Source organism: Rhododendron vialii, chromosome 4a (genome assembly GCF_030253575.1).
Source record: "Rhododendron vialii isolate Sample 1 chromosome 4a, ASM3025357v1".
NCBI classification, from domain to species: Eukaryota; Viridiplantae; Streptophyta; class Magnoliopsida; order Ericales; family Ericaceae; genus Rhododendron; species Rhododendron vialii.
Window position 1 is genome coordinate 8,069,096 of NC_080560.1, and position 15,785 is coordinate 8,084,880.

The window sequence follows — 15,785 nt, forward strand, 5'->3', positions numbered from 1 at the left end:
AGAAAGACGCTTAACAAAAAACTGTTAAGCGTGATTTTAAGGGTCCGTATGAGAAATCGGAAAAAAAAAAAGATCGGAAAGAGCTTCATCCAAGTAGTTTTTGTTTGAACCGTTCGATAAAAACAAAAACAAAAACTTCTCTGATGAAGCCCTTTTCGAATTTTTTTTTTGTTGATTTCTCGCGAGTACACTTAAAATCACGTTCTGAACACATTGAGCGGCTCGGATCATCGAAATTCGATCGGAAAAGGAAGGTCTACATTTTATTAAAATGAGGTGGTCCTCATAAGAGCCGGACTGATATATATATATATATGTATATTGGGGCGGTTCCGAGGATACCTAAAAAAACACCTCATAGTTCCTGATCAAATTTTGATGATCCGAGCCGCTCAATGTGATCAGAACGTGATTTTAAGGGTACTCGCGAGAAATCAACAAAAAAAATGACTGGAAAGGGCTTGATCCCAACAGTTTCGAACAGTTTTTTATTGAACAGTTCAAATAAAAACTGCTCAAATTAAGCCTTTCCTGGTCATTTTTTTGTTAATTTATTGCAGGTACCCTTAAAATCACATTCTGCACACATTGAACGGTTCGGATCATAAAAATTTGATCGGAAACTATAAGATTAAGATTTGGGGTGTTTTTTTAGGTGTTTTTTTCAGGTTCAGTCGCCCAAATTTTCTTATGTCCGAATTTCTGTCTTAGCCGTTGGATTGAATGGAAGACATCCAACGGCTATGAAAATAAAAGGGTTATATATATATATATATATATATATATATATATATATATATATATATATCTATATTCACTCAAAACTAATCTGGTTGGCCCATAATCAATACTACGTATACAGTATACTACAATCGCACTGCAACAGCAACCAAGATTTGCGTTATAAAGTTGAGTGGCCCGTCAATTCTCTGAACTAATCTTTTTTTAACCAATTGATGTGGACCAAATTCAAGTTATGCTCCATTGGTCAGCACAATCAGGGGAAGACGAAGGCTTATGCGGCTACGCCTATGCCGGCCTGGGACTTCGGATTGGTATTGTGCAGTGAGATACACAGCACCACATTCTTGCTGTTGAATCGTGCATTCGACGGCTCGGATCTTATCTCGGCAATCAACAATTGAGAGTCGTTTCTTGCCGAGATGAGATCCGAGCCGTTGGATACACGATTTGACGGCTCGAAAGTGCGTAGCACGTTATTGCGCACACTACTGTACAACACCATATCCCAATTGGCCGGGCAGGGCCATAACCCATCCCATTCATTACGCATAAATATTTCTTATGGGGATTCCTGCATTTTCAAACACGAAGAAAATATATTTCTATTTGTTCTTTAGTTTTTTTTTTACACCAAATTAAAGTATTCAATGAGTATTTTAATTTGGTGTAAAAAAAAAAAAAATTTTAGGGAGTTTGAAAATGCACGAATTTCTACGTATGAGAAGTTTTAAGTGGGACAGGCAGAGTAATATTTTAAGTATGAAATAAATAATACATAAAATTTTATTTTTATAACTATAATGCATGGGTTATATTAACTCTGATAATACTATTAAGAGCGAATTCATATAAAATTTTACTCTCTGAGTGCAAATATCGAATTATCAGGTTATTGATTTTGTTCAACATGCAAAAGGTAGGGCGGGGCAATTAACAAACTGTATTGAATAGCTGACTGGACGGGGAAATTGAACTAGTGTGTGTTCGATTATTGTGAGTTTTCTTTTGTGCATTGAAGTGGAACAAGATACGTCGTTCTTCGGTTAGGAGAGGTAGTAATAGTTTGGGTGTGTATATGAGAAGGCAACGGCCCCCATAGATCACTAAAAAAATTTAAACTCATGGGCTTTAGTTTTTTCATTTTTCGATAATTGGTCTCCGAGATCAGATTTTGCATACATCAATTAATCTTAAGATCTCGAAGTTGGCAATCAGGTAAATCTTTAGTGATCCTAAAAAAAATTTCCCCGATGATGGTGGAAGTCTTCGTGCTTGCTGTTATGCTTTTTTGTCTCTAAAGCTCTCATAATTAAATATTTGCTTTTTATTTGGGACACTGTAAAGCAAATACTTGATTGTGAAAGCTCCAGAAACAAAAATTAATTATGATCCTTTAGGATAAAATGATTTAAAAAATAATAAGATTTTTGCACTGGTTCAAACGGGTTAAGAATTGGAGCACTTAATTTTTTAGATAGTTTATATGTTAACAAACATGGTTAAGAAAATAAGTGCTCCAATTTTCAATCCGCTTGAACCAGTATTAAGATCTTATTTTTTTATCATATTATTCTTAAATGTCATAATTAATTTTTGTTTCTAATACTCTCGTAATTAAGTATCTGTTTTTTATTTGATACTATGCAGAACAAATGCGGTTTTAAGTTTCAAATGGGCCATTAGGTGACCTGTCTGTTAGCCATTGGTATGCCGCACAAGGGACGTGTAGAATCTAATCTCCTAAAATTAATTAGCTTATTTACAACTCTGTAGTTTCCTTGCCAATTAGAAAACTAAGGCTATGTTTGGAACTTGTGAAAAGGAAACGCAAATTTTAAAAAGTTTCTTTTTCCTTTTTTTTTTTTATTTTTAAAAAAAAAAAAAGGAAAAGGGAAACCTTCAATATATATATATATATAGACAGGAATTTTCATGTCCACTCGCCCAGATTTTCTTATGGTTCGGATTTTCCCTTTCCCGATCGATTTGCGATGATCCGAGCTGCTTAATGTGTTCAAAACGTGATTTTAAGGGTACCTTTTAGAAATCAGCAAAAAAAAAATGATCGGGAAGGGCTTGATCCGAGCAGTTTTTTACTGAACCATTCAATAAAAAACTGTTTGGATCAAGCTCTTCCCGATCATTTTTTTTGCTGATTTCATGCGGGTACCCTTAAAATCACGTTCTGATTACTTTGAGCGGCTCAGATCATCGAAATTCGATCGGGAAATGCGAGGTCTGGATGGTCCGGACCGTAAGGCGTCCGGACCTGAAAAGAACTCTATATATATAAATCTTCAAGTAAGGACCTTAAAATGAGGACCTTATATGCGGATCTCCTCATTTCTTTCCTTTTCCGATCGGATTTCGGTGATCTGAACCGTTCAATGTGTTTAGAACGTGATTTTAAGGGTACTCGTGAGAAATCGGCAAAAAAATGACCGGAAAGGGCTTGATTTGAGCAGTTTTTATTTGAACCGTTCGATAAAAAATAAACAAAAACTGCTCGGATGAAGCCCTTCCCGGTCTTTGTTTTTGCTGATTCCTTGCGGGTACTCTTAATATCACGTTCTGAACACATTGAGCGGCTCGGATCATCGAAATTCGATCGGAAAAGAGAGATCCACATTTTATTAAAATGTGGAGGTCCTTATAAGAAGGGGACTCATATATATATACATAGAGACACACACACCTATTCCTTAATTTCTCTCTAATTTTTTCTTAATTATCTTTCCTTCCTTTTTGTTTCTTTCATCAAGTTCCAAACATAGTCTAGAGACTCTAAACTTCTGAGAAATTATTCAAAACAATGGTTATTTGTAATGCCATTCTTACAAAAAGTGGAATTCACACATACATGGAGCCCGCATCATGTAAGAAAACATTACAAGTAACCGTTGGATTGAATTTTTTTTTCCTTTAACTCCCCACGAGGTTTGTAATTGCGGGCCACAACCCCTTCACGTTAACATATACTATAACTCAGCTCACAATATGGTTTCTCATACCATTCCTCCTGATGAGCTCATTACCGGCTCGGCAGGTTAAGAACAATAAACAACTTGATGTTGAAAACGTCCTGACACGTTGCTACCCTCCTAGAGGCGGATATAAGAAGAGTAACCTTTAGTTTTTTTCCCTTCCATTGTACCCAAAACAATAGTAAAATACACTATAGTTGGACCGGGTCAAGTCAAAGAGACCGCCAACTGTATTAAAGGGACGCTCCAAATGGCGGCAATTTCTAGTTCTTCTCCCAGAAAGTCTACGGTTTCCGACCAAGGGATCTGATCGGATCCCGACGCCTCGCCGGGCTCACTTCGGCCACCGAAAGGCCGTTCTTAGCCATCCAAAATTTTTATAAAAAAATGAGTGAGCCCACGCGAGAATCAACAGCGTCCGATTTGTGTAGATGCACGATCCAAACACTCCATGGTTTTGTATATATATGTTAAAACATATATATATACAAAACCATGGAGTGTTTGGATCGTGCATTTACATATATCGAATGCCGTTGATTCTTAGGCGGGCCCGCTCGTTTCTTTTTTTTGAATTTTTGGACGGTTCGGATCGACCGTTTGGTGGCCGGAGTGGACCCGACAAGACGTTAGAATCCAAACGGGATCCCTTGGTCGTCGGGAACTGTAGCACCGCTATTGTTCTCCTCTATCCCAAAGTCAGACTTCCTTCAAAATAAAAAAATTCCCACCACGATTTCCCAATCAAACAATTTCGTAATTAAATCCAATCATTTTTTATTCGGTCAACCGTCCAATCACCATCTTCCCCAATCAAATAAAACAACAAATCCAAAATACGCAAACAACATCAACCCCAAATCTCCATCCCATATGATTCCCATCGTCTTCTTTTCTCGATAACTTAATTCTCAGACGTTCCGGACCAGCCTACGCATACCTATGTTTCGATCCTAACATGTTTCGATCAAAACTAGTGCTATCCTTTTCCCTCTCAATCATCTTCCTCCTCTTAACCACAGTCCAATCCAAGTGTCCCAAGACCTGCGACTTGGCTCTGGGCTCGTACTACGTCTGGCCCGGAACCAACCTCACTTTCATTTCCACAGCATCAGCCGACTCCATCACCGATATCCTCGGCTACAACACATACATCACCAATGCGGACAGCATCGAAGCGGGAACCAGAGTCAACCTCCCCTTCACCTGCGACTGCATCGACGACGAGTTCCTGGGCCACGTGTTCCCATACTCGGTTCTGTCCGGGGACACGTACTATGAGATCGCGCAGACGTACTACGCGAATCTAACTACGCCCGCGATGCTGGAGCAGTTCAACAGCTACCCGGAGTCCAATGTCCCGGTTAAAGCGGTGTTGAACGTGACGGTGAATTGTTCGTGCGGGGACGCGGCGGTGTCGAAGGCGTACGGGTTGTTCATCACTTACCCGCTTCGGGTTGGGGATAGCTTGGAGTCGATTGCGGCTGCTGCGAACTTGAGTACGGATTTGCTGCAGAGCTACAACACGGGTGTAGATTTTAGCGCGGGGAGTGGTCTGGTTTACATTCCTGGCAAAGGTGAGCATTTACTTATTGTTTCTTGGATAACTCAAATGTCCCAGCTAGCATCACGCATACGTCAATTCATTAATTCCTAGAACTAATCCTACTGTCCATTAAAAATTTAGAAGCGACTCGATTAAAGCCATGACAAAGTCCGTGTTCCGTAAAAATTGATGTCACCTAAATGTTTCGAACCTAACACCTACGACAAAGGAAAGCAAACCTTTTGGTTTCCTCTCCTTGGATCATTTGCCTCTATTGGTAGGGGTACCAATGGAAAAAACAAAAATGATGGATTGGATATGGAAAGGCTCAGACTGGGATATCGAATTCTAGGTCTGTGTAGTATAGTATTAATGTTAGCTTGCGTTATTAAGGAACAATAATACCTTGCCTGTTGGGATTTCGGCCAAACCAAAAAACAGAAAACTTGCAAAGATAATCAAGAAACAAAAACAAGGAAGCAAGACACAGAGGATCTTTTGTGGTTCCTCAAATAGATTATGAAGTACATCCACGGCTGACACCGATTTTCACTTTGTATCGGACGAAAAAAAAAAGTTACATCGGACATATAGTAGGTATTTATAACTCAGAATTCACATCACCAATTACGTAATACCCTCTACCACAAGTGTACAAACCTTTAACACTTAGCAAAGCTCAACCCAAACCGAATCAGGCTTCACAAACCCAACAACAAGATCCATAAGTTTATAGGCCTTAGAGTGCCACTTGACCGGGGCTTCAATTGTAACACCCCATCCCACATTGGAAGTCTACATAGATGATCTTAGACATATAACAAACCTTGTGGGCTACTACTAGTACCTTGTGCTTAAGCTTTTGAGCCATGTGGTGTGGCTTGTGGATCAAAATCAAGGTATTGGGCCAGTGGTCTACTTGGGGTGTTACAGGTGGTATCAGAGCCATCCATGTGCACGACCATGTGGGCCTTGGAGTTTGGTTTGATTTGGTTGTTGGTTTGATTTGTATTGGTGATTATAGTGCTCAATCTCTCGCGAAGGCACGATGCTATAAAGTTTGGGAGATTGTAACACCCTATCCCACATTGGAAGTCTACATGGATGATCTTGGACATATAACAAACTTTGTAAGCTATTACTAGTACCTTATGCTTAAGCTTTTGGGCCATGTGGTGTGGCTTGTGGATCAAAATCAAGGTATTGAGCTAGTGGTCTGCTTGGGATGTGCATTAACTCAGGTGGCATAAACTTCTCCTTAGGAGTTCTTAAAAAATAATTAGACAAAAAAATCTACATACTTGCTAAGGGAGTTTAAATTCCTTTGCTCTTTCGTTGGTCTTTGCCCCTGCGTAGCAAGCAATCATCCTTGGCGCTTCCTACTCCCAAGCCCGGCTTTGCCTTTAGGCAAGCAAAGCATGGAGTATATTTTTTTGATAGGGCCGGCCCGGGTAAGCCCCGCAAGTCTTCGGACTTGGGCAACCCTCGGGCTGGGGCAACCAAAAATATATATATATATATATATATATATATATATGTTAAATATAAATTTAAAAAAGTTTCCCATGGTAGCATAAACTGCTTCTTTAATTTGGTGTTGTGTTCATTGGCTAGCTCAATGCTAGATTTTTAAGTAGTAGAGGAGTCGTGTTCGATTCCCAGTCCACCACCGCCCTTTTCCCTTTATTTTTTCACTTTTATTTTACCTGTTTTTGTTTTCCACCCAATTCACAATAATACGAAAATCAAATTTCTTTGTTGAATTTTTTTGATTTAACAAACACAACAGTAATGTACAGGTGATATGTTCTTACATTTGATTAAAAAAAGTCATAGTTAAAATAATAAATCGAGCGAGTTAACACGGTTTTTATTTTTACTTTCGAACTACCGTTTCGCAAGAGAGATTAAAGAGATTGGTTATGATTTCAATTAAAAATGAGGCGCCGTTCCGCAAAGTGCATTTTTAGGCATTTGGGACTTTTTAACTTTTTACGCTTTTTGAGATAGGTCATTCTTCTCACATATATCAACTAAAAAATCCAAAAAGCTAAAAAACCAAAAGTTAGCGGAATGGACTCGAGTTTTTGGATAAGTAAAGTACGATGACTCAATTGGATTTTGCTTCAAAAAATGCAAGAAGAAGTTGTTTTCCTTAAATCAGATCGTGCTACTCATAAAACACTATAATTGGGGGTTTACATTTTGATAGTGATTTTTTTTTTTTTATGTTATTCAAGCTAAAAGAACAATGTAATTTTTTTTTTTTTTTTACTTAGTAGTATGTGTTTTTTTTTTGTATGACTTAAAAGTATGTGGGCAACTGTAGACACCCCATTCTGGACTGTCCAGATAACGTTATTTGTCGATCTTATATTTCCCCAATGATGATTTTAGTCGAAAACAGTTTAAGGACAAAGGTGTGGTCGAGCTTTGAGCGTCCCGAATCTCTCTCAAACACCTTTCAAAACCCTTCAAACCAGAGCCAAACAGCCCCAGCAAAACCTAATTGGCATACGCCAGTGTCCTGGAGGCGTACGCCAGTCACCTGCCACGTGTCAGTCATCGACCAGTGGCCCATCTTGTACTGGCGCACGCCAGTTACTAGTGGCGCACGCCAGTCAAACCCAGTCAAATCAACTTTATCCAGCCACTTGGGCGGGACTTTTGTGCCACCCTGACGTCGGCCACAGTGTCCCTGATGACCGCTTTCGGCCAGGCCCGCTCCCTCTCTCTCCTACACCCCCCATCAAGGCAAGTCCCATGCATTTAATGCATGGGAGGCTCCAACCTTACCTTAAACAGCCAAACAGGGCCTTAGACCAGACTGATCTCAGTCACTCCCCCCTCTATAAATACCCCCCTTGCATTCATTTGCAAGGGGTTGGCCTCATTAAGAAGCACAAAGCTTTCTTCACCTCTCTTCTTGCTCTTTATTTCTCTTCCTCCATTAAAAGAGAAAGTAGAACAACCCATCTCCATACACCCTGCTGACATACAGCCATCTTCTCAGCCTCCATCTTCAACCCATAAGCTCAATATCTCCTCCAAACCTCCATACGAAAAGGTATACCACCTTTACGTTCTTTTCTGTTTTCGATCCCTGAGGGGAGCCAGCAGGGCCCAGGCTAGTAAACAATACTAGTCCTGGCCTTGAAATGGCAAAAATGTGACAATCGTATCAGATAAAACATGGCGCACGCCAGTATGTCTATGCCGTACGCCAGTAATGGAAGTATGGGCACAACTGGCGTGGGGATCATGGATCGTCATTCCTTTTGTTTTATCTTTCTGTCGATCACCTTAGCATGCTAATAACCGGTTTACTGCTTTCCATATTTAGAACAGTTTAGTGGTAATATCCTATCTTTTTCATCTCTGTCATGTAAAGGCCTCTGGGATCCTTCTGGTCATGTTCCAGAGCCCAGATGATGCAAAGCCAAACACTGGAATCAAAGGCAAAGTGGCGTACGGCAGTCATATACTGGCGTACGGCAGTAGGCTTCTGGGTCCAGTGACTGGCCCTTGCATCTGAAGCGAAAGCTAGGCCTATCTTTTGTCCCACACTGTTTTGGGGTGTTCTGCTTTCTTTCATGGCCTAAAGCCATTCGTTTTGCCTGTGACTGTGTATATTCTGCTATATTAAACTGCGTGGTTTGCCCTGGGTGTGCGCTGGTCCTTTTCCAGAGCCCAGAGGGTTGCAAACAAAGACTGAGAGATCCAACAAGTGGAGTACGCCAGTTTATATGTGGCGTGCGCAGGTTGTATCACCATGCAGTGGCTCGACCAGTGCATGCTGGCAGAATCTGCTCACGTCACCTTGTGACAGCGTACTGCAGTTTGCTCGGGATGCTCAGTGCTTGTTCTCAATCTATACCTAGCATCGCAATCAAATCATTCATAAGCATTTTGTCACATAAACTGCAACTTGTTACCGTTTTAATCCCCATTAACTGCTCCCCCGCCCTAACTGGCTAAAAAAGATGATCAAATGAGAGAAAAGTGCAAATGTTTTACAAAATGCCCGAGTAGAGACCGATCTCCGGATTGGGCGAGAGGGGTGCCATAAAACCCTTCCCCTCTCGTAACCTGGCTCCCGAACCTCAGATATCGAAGGTGACGACGGACCAGTCTACAAGCCTTTTTCAAAAATCAAACAAACGTGGCAAACGTTTTCGAGTTCGGTTCCTTGGGTGCTTTCACCGCTAAAACCCGAGTGGCGACTCTGAATCGAAGCGTTTCGCCGCACTTTTTCCAAGCAAAAAGGGCCACGCCCAATTTTACGAATAAAATTTCCGGGGGGCGCGTGCCCACAGTGGCGACTCTGCTGGGGACCATTGCGTTGATTGATATTTGGCGATTAATACATAATTGAACAATTCTCAAAAGCTTGTCAAAACAGCACGCTTCGCGCTGCTGAAGAACGGAATGGTAACGTAACAGGATCTCAGCATCCGACCAATCCGAACTGGGGCTTTTACTATTGTTCTCTTGTGTAGTTTTCTCCAAATATCAATTAACAAAAGTGAGCCAAAGCTTCAAAAGGCATTTGTTTTCAAAAGCGTTGCATTTCTCTCTCATTGAATCATTCTTTGGCATTCTCCGTTCGTATCGATGGTTGGTCAGCCCCGTTGAGGTGTTTTGGGTAACCGGCACAGTTTACTGGAGCCCGGGGTCCTCGAACGCCCAACAACCTTGGACGATGATGAGTCGTACTACCGTTCGACCATTTGCTTTGCTCTACGCGTTGCAATGGGAGGTATATCGCGGCTCTAGTCAGAGGAACCCCTTTAAGCCAAAACCGGCCTCTACAGCGTTTACAAAGCACTAGAACCTTTCAACATAAGACAGGAACCCGCAGGGTAGGATTACTTGCTTCTAACCCCATATCCTGTCTATGTGTTACCGCTTTCCATATCGCATGCCTGTACATACATTCATGATCGTTTTGCGTAGGAGCATGCTAGGGCGGCTTTTAGGGTGTCTTTTGTCGAGTCTGTCTTGCGCCCACTCGGCATTTGCCTTGGACCGATGACGAGTCGTGCATCTCGATGTTGCACGTTACAAAAATTTTCAAAGTCCTTAATCAATGAGACTTCGGGAAATCGACACTTTCTAAGTCTTTGACCAATACCCCATCGAGGTTTCGAACCGAAAACTAGGAACAACGGAGAATATGGCATGATGCTTACACCACTCAGGTTAAAAGTGCTAATCACTTACACCAGGCTCCGGCACAGTGCTGCCTACGCCACTTCGGTTACGGTATCATGACATCTACACCGAGCTGTTCCAAAATCAAACTTTGAAACTTCGAGAAGGGAGAAAGTCAAAGGCTTAGGCTGTTTTGGCATCCCTTAGTAACATTCGATTCAATCAAGGATACACCGTCGAAAAGAAATCCGAGGATTCCATCGCAACCGTCCGAATGGTGTAAAGCAGACTCCCCCTAGTTCTAGAGTCTAGGAGGACACCGACGACGTTGGCATGATCATTTTTCAATTCCCGTCTATTCTTTCAAATAAAATGACTGCAGGCTGTCACTGAGCTCTTGTACTTTGCCGTCTAGTCATGCTGATGTCAAAGCAGAATTCCGAGATCAAGAGCCAAACCTACTTGGGACCGTCCGTCGAGTCTGTTTGAGGATCTGATTTGGGGTTCGTTTTTCAGTCAACCGCAACGGAAGTTCTGGCCTGCACTGTGTCACGAGAGGATTCGCCACCGACTACTCCGCACGAGTCCCCTCCGTCTACTCCATCTCCGCCAGCATCTCCCAAACCTGTTAAAATAGAAGTACTAGCCATGGCGGATGTCCCACCTCCGAATCTTGCAATCGTCCTAGCCGATCTACAGCGCAACCTGGCCATCATGCAACAGAGAGCCGACCAGGCCGACGCCTCTATGGCCAATCTCCAAACCCTAATCGAGGAGCGACTTCCCCTGGTAGCAGGAGGGGAAGGCGGTGAAAGGCGTGAACAGGGAGCCGCCGGCCAAGAGGAACCATTGGTTGAGAACCCCGCTCCAAGCCCAGAAATGGCAGCTTTGGTCGCCAAGATGGCCAAGTTGGAAGAAGCCGTCGCCAAATCTGAAAGAAAAGGGTCGGGAGCGCTAGACATGGACCGCCTCTGCCCGTTTCCGAATGCTCGGCTGCCCGATCGGTTTAAAATGCCCGACTTTGCAAAATTCGACGGCAGCGGAGACCCGAAAACTCACTTGTTGGCCTATCATGGAGCCATGAAGCTGCATGGCGTCGAGGAAGATGCCATGGCTCAGCTATTTCCGCAAACTCTGGCCGGTCCCGCCTTCCAATGGTTTCTGTCCCTCGACATCGCCAAGAGGCGGACCTGGGAGGACATCGGCACGGCCTTCAATGCCCAGTATAGCTACAACGCCCAGCTCAAAATGACCACTCGGGAGTTGGAATCCACCAAGATGACTGCAAAGGAGTCCTTTGCAGACTTTATCCAAAGATGGAGAGCCAAGGCCGCTCTCATGCCCGACCGCCCAAGCGAGAAGGATCAGATCCGCATCATCTCCCGTAATCTGCAGCCCGACTTCGCCAAAAACCTTGTGTTGGTTCAGGGCGCAAACTTTGAAACCTTCTATGACTCCGGGCTGGCCATCGAAGAAGCCCTTCAAACCGGCGTTCTGCCTAGGAGTGACAATTCCTCCTCCACTTCAGCCTCAAAATCAAAGCCTCGTGCATACACCGGGAACAGCACTGCTTTGTTCGGTGGCAACAGCTACGCCAACGCGAACTCTGCCAACAACCCCTCTACCCAAAACTCTAACCACATTGCCGACATTAACCAAGTTCAAACCCCTCAAAGACCCCGAAACCGCAACCAACCTCGTAACTTCGCCAACTTCGAGGCACCTCTCTCCTCGGTGTTGGAGAAGCTAATCAAAACCGGGCACCTCAGGCCTCTAGCCCCAACTCCACTTCCTCAAAATCCACCCCCTAGCCATAACCCCAACGCTTTCTGTGCGTACCATCAAATGCCCGGCCATTACACCGATTCCTGCTACCGCCTCCGTCATGCGATACAGGATTTGGTGGACAATGGCACCCTTCCAACTCCACCCGCAAAGCCCAATGTCATTTCCAACTCCTTACCCAAGCATGACCCTAACCCTCGAGTGAACCAGATAAACCTTAGCTCCACCATATTCAACCCTACCGACCATATTACCTCAACCTTCAACCAAAGACCAATTGTACCCTTCCCCTCCGAACCAAGCATTAACATGATGGCGGCCGGTTGGGCCATGGAGGACAGAGCCAAGGAGTGGGAAGAACTTTGCAGTGATTGGACTGAACAGTATAATATGGGATTCCCTGCGCACCCTCAGGTCAATCAAATGTGGCTAGATCAGTGGCAGGAAGAATGGAACGCGGCGCAGGTTGACCCTCTGGATGGTCTCTCTCTGTTCACGCTCTTTTACCAGCCCGAATTAAACCCCGTCGAAGTGGAAGCCGAGGAGTACGTGTGGGATCCACAGCCTGGTGGATGGCAATTGGGTCAAGGCCTCGAGGCGGATGTGGACCAAAACGACTTTGATGAGAAGTACTGGGACCAGTTCCAAGAGGGAGAGGTTGTGCCCGAAGTTCGTCGCCCGCTAGGCGCCATGTTACCCTTGGTAAATGCTATTGCTGACACGCTCGACCGTCGCATCCATGAGTGTGATATTACCCTCGACGTTGTTTCTGTGGAACGGCCGCGTCCTGTCATTACAGCCCCCGGGGATGACTGCTCAATCATGGTTCTAGATGCGCTTCCGGCCGACCTCTGGGATGCGGAAGAAGCTATTAAGACCTCACCGCCCGCTGATATTTGGGACGTCGACAACATTGTCGACCTCAACATGGGGAACGAAGTATGGACCGTCAATACTGCTCTCGTCGATGGAGGATTTTGGGACGTTCCATTCGTCACTAACCCAGGAGCACCATTTGAAGAAGAGGCTGCACAGGATCCCGCCTTTTGGGAGGGTCTAGTGATGGAGGATTTGGAATGGGATACCGCTCTGGGGACAGATTCGACTGCAGCGGTGGCATCAACGGACAAAGGGAAGCGCAAGCTGGAAGAAGTACCGGCCGATCTGTGGGATTCTATTGACTCATCATCTTGGTGGGACGTGGCCAATGTCACTAGGAGCGGCCGAGTGTTTCAGCCCTCCAACCTCCAGGCGGGAAGCTCGTCCAATCCGCCCGGTCAGAAAGCCACTGTTCCCGCTGCTCAGCGAACTGATCCGCTCTTTCCGAATGGGGCTCCAGAAGAAGACGCCATTTTGAAACAGCTCGAACGGATTCCTGCCGCCGTCTCTATCTGGGGTCTGATATCGTCATCAAAGGAGCATCGTGAGAAGCTGTCTTCCGCATTGGCCCGGCTCACTGTACCGATCGACATTACCCCCGAGGCCATGATTGCTCTCGTGCTACCACTTCTCTCTAAACACTCCGTCACTTTCACTGAGAGGGATCTGCCCGTTGAAGGAACTGCTCACAACCGCCCGCTGCACATCACCATCAAGTGCCGGGGACATTGGGTGCCAACCGTGCTAATTGACAACGGCTCAGCTATCAACGTTTGCCCGATGAGGGTTGCCTACCGTTTGGGATTCTCAAAGAGCGACCTAACGCCCTCCAATCTGGCCGTCAAGGCATATGACAGCACTCGCCGCATGGTGGAAGGAACTCTGATGCTGAAACTGGATGCTGAGGGTTTCGAAATGGATGTAGAGTTCCACGTGGTTGACGTCCCCGCCACCTTTAACCTGCTGCTGGGCAGACCTTGGCTTCATAGGGCCGACATTATGGCTGTACCTTCAACCCTACACCAGAAAGTCATGCTGGGGCTGCCTACCGGAACCTTAACAATCTGCGCGGACTCTGGGATCCGCCCGCTCACGGATGACGGCACGCCTGTCTTGGGCATTATGCACGGGGAAGAAGACTCGGACTTCGGGGGTTTCTCTTTCGACACATCTGGCTCAGTCCTCGCCATTGCCATGGATGATGACTTCACCATAAGCTCAACTGTCCTCGAAATGATGAGGAAGATGTCATTCATGCCGGGCCTAGGACTCGGGGCCAACCAACAAGGGATCGCCGAGTTCCCTGTCTTTCCTTCCAACAACGGCCGCTTTGGTCTTGGTTACACTCCACCGGCCAAAGGCGCCGAAAAGAGGAAAGACACGGGAAAACCTCGAACCCTTTTTGGTAACCCCGACAGCTACTTTGTGCGAGAGGGAGGAGGTTCTGCTTATTCGGGACAGATAGAGCCGTTTTGGGATCCAGAGGCTTCCACTTGGCTGCCGGGATTTGAAATATTTGCTGCGGACACCTGGTCCGATGAAGAGACGGCCGAAGAAAAACTGGCCAAAAAGGAGTTCGAGAAGCAGCTGGGTCAGACCAAGGGAGAGTTTGACTGGCTGAAGGCTTTTGATCAAGGGGATCTGGAGATGCTGTTCTCCCAAGTAGGTTTGGTTGGCAAGGGCGAAGAAGCTGAAGTGCTGATGCTCGGGCCCGACTCCCCAGATACTCTCGAGGATCCTACCTCTCTCATTGTGAAGGCACAGGGAAGTCTCAATAATTGCATTTTCACTCCGCGTCTAACATGCATTGACGATGAGTCTGAGTCTGACACAGAGTCTGTCAAGTCTAAGTCTAGCTCAGAGTCGGAGCTTGTGCCTCTTGGCCCTCCACGTCGTAGCTTTTACTTCGAGTTCGAGTCTGTTGTACTTGGCAACCCCGTGGGGTTTTATGAAATGCATGATCCTACTTCTGACTACTTTGCTAGCTTCTATATAAACTGTGTCGACCCTGACGATGAAGGAACAGACTTCGACGGGGATATCCCGGCTGAGTTGCGTTCCCTCATCGAAAAGGAAGACGAAAGGCGTGCTCAGCCTCTAAAAGAAGAAGTAATTTTTGTAAATTTGAAAGACGAGGATGACCCCCGCATGATGCAAATCGGTGCAAATCTATCCCTGAAAAATCATGCCGGAACTATCGAGCTTCTCAAGGAATTTCCCGAGGTTTTCGCGTGGTCTCATAAGGATATGCCCGGCATCGATCCCGAGATAGTGCAGCATCGCATCCCGTTAGAGCCTGGGGCTGTCCCCGTCAAACAGAAGCTCCGCAGAATGAGGCCGGATTGGGTTCAGAAGATCAAGGAAGAGGTTACTAAACAGATTGATGCAGGGTTCATAAGGGTTGCAGAATACCCCAAATGGGTGGCCAACATTGTGCCCGTTCCTAAGAAGGATGGAAAGATCCGAGTCTGCGTCGACTTTCGGGACTTAAACAAGGCAAGCCCCAAAGACAGTTTTCCCTTGCCACACATTGACGTGCTTGTGGACAACACGGCGGGGCATGCCTTGCTCTCTTTTGTCGACGGATTCTCCGGATACAACCAGATCTCTGTGGCACCCGAGGACCAAGAGAAAACGACATTTGTCACGGAATGGGGGACTTACTGCTATGTAAAGATGCCGTTTGGGCTGAA

General features: G+C 45.1%; 1 protein-coding gene across 1 annotated transcript in view; it reads left to right on the forward strand.

The window, feature by feature from the left end:
* The first annotated feature begins 4,579 nt into the window (after nt 1-4,579).
* The window catches only part of LOC131323026 (lysM domain receptor-like kinase 3), a 29,144-nt gene continuing 17,938 nt past the window's right edge, over nt 4,580-15,785 (forward strand). Inside the window, exon 1 of the mRNA XM_058354643.1 lies at nt 4,580-5,305. Coding sequence (XP_058210626.1) covers nt 4,687-5,305 — 619 coding nt within the window. The 5' untranslated portion in view covers nt 4,580-4,686. The remainder of the gene's footprint in view (nt 5,306-15,785) is intronic.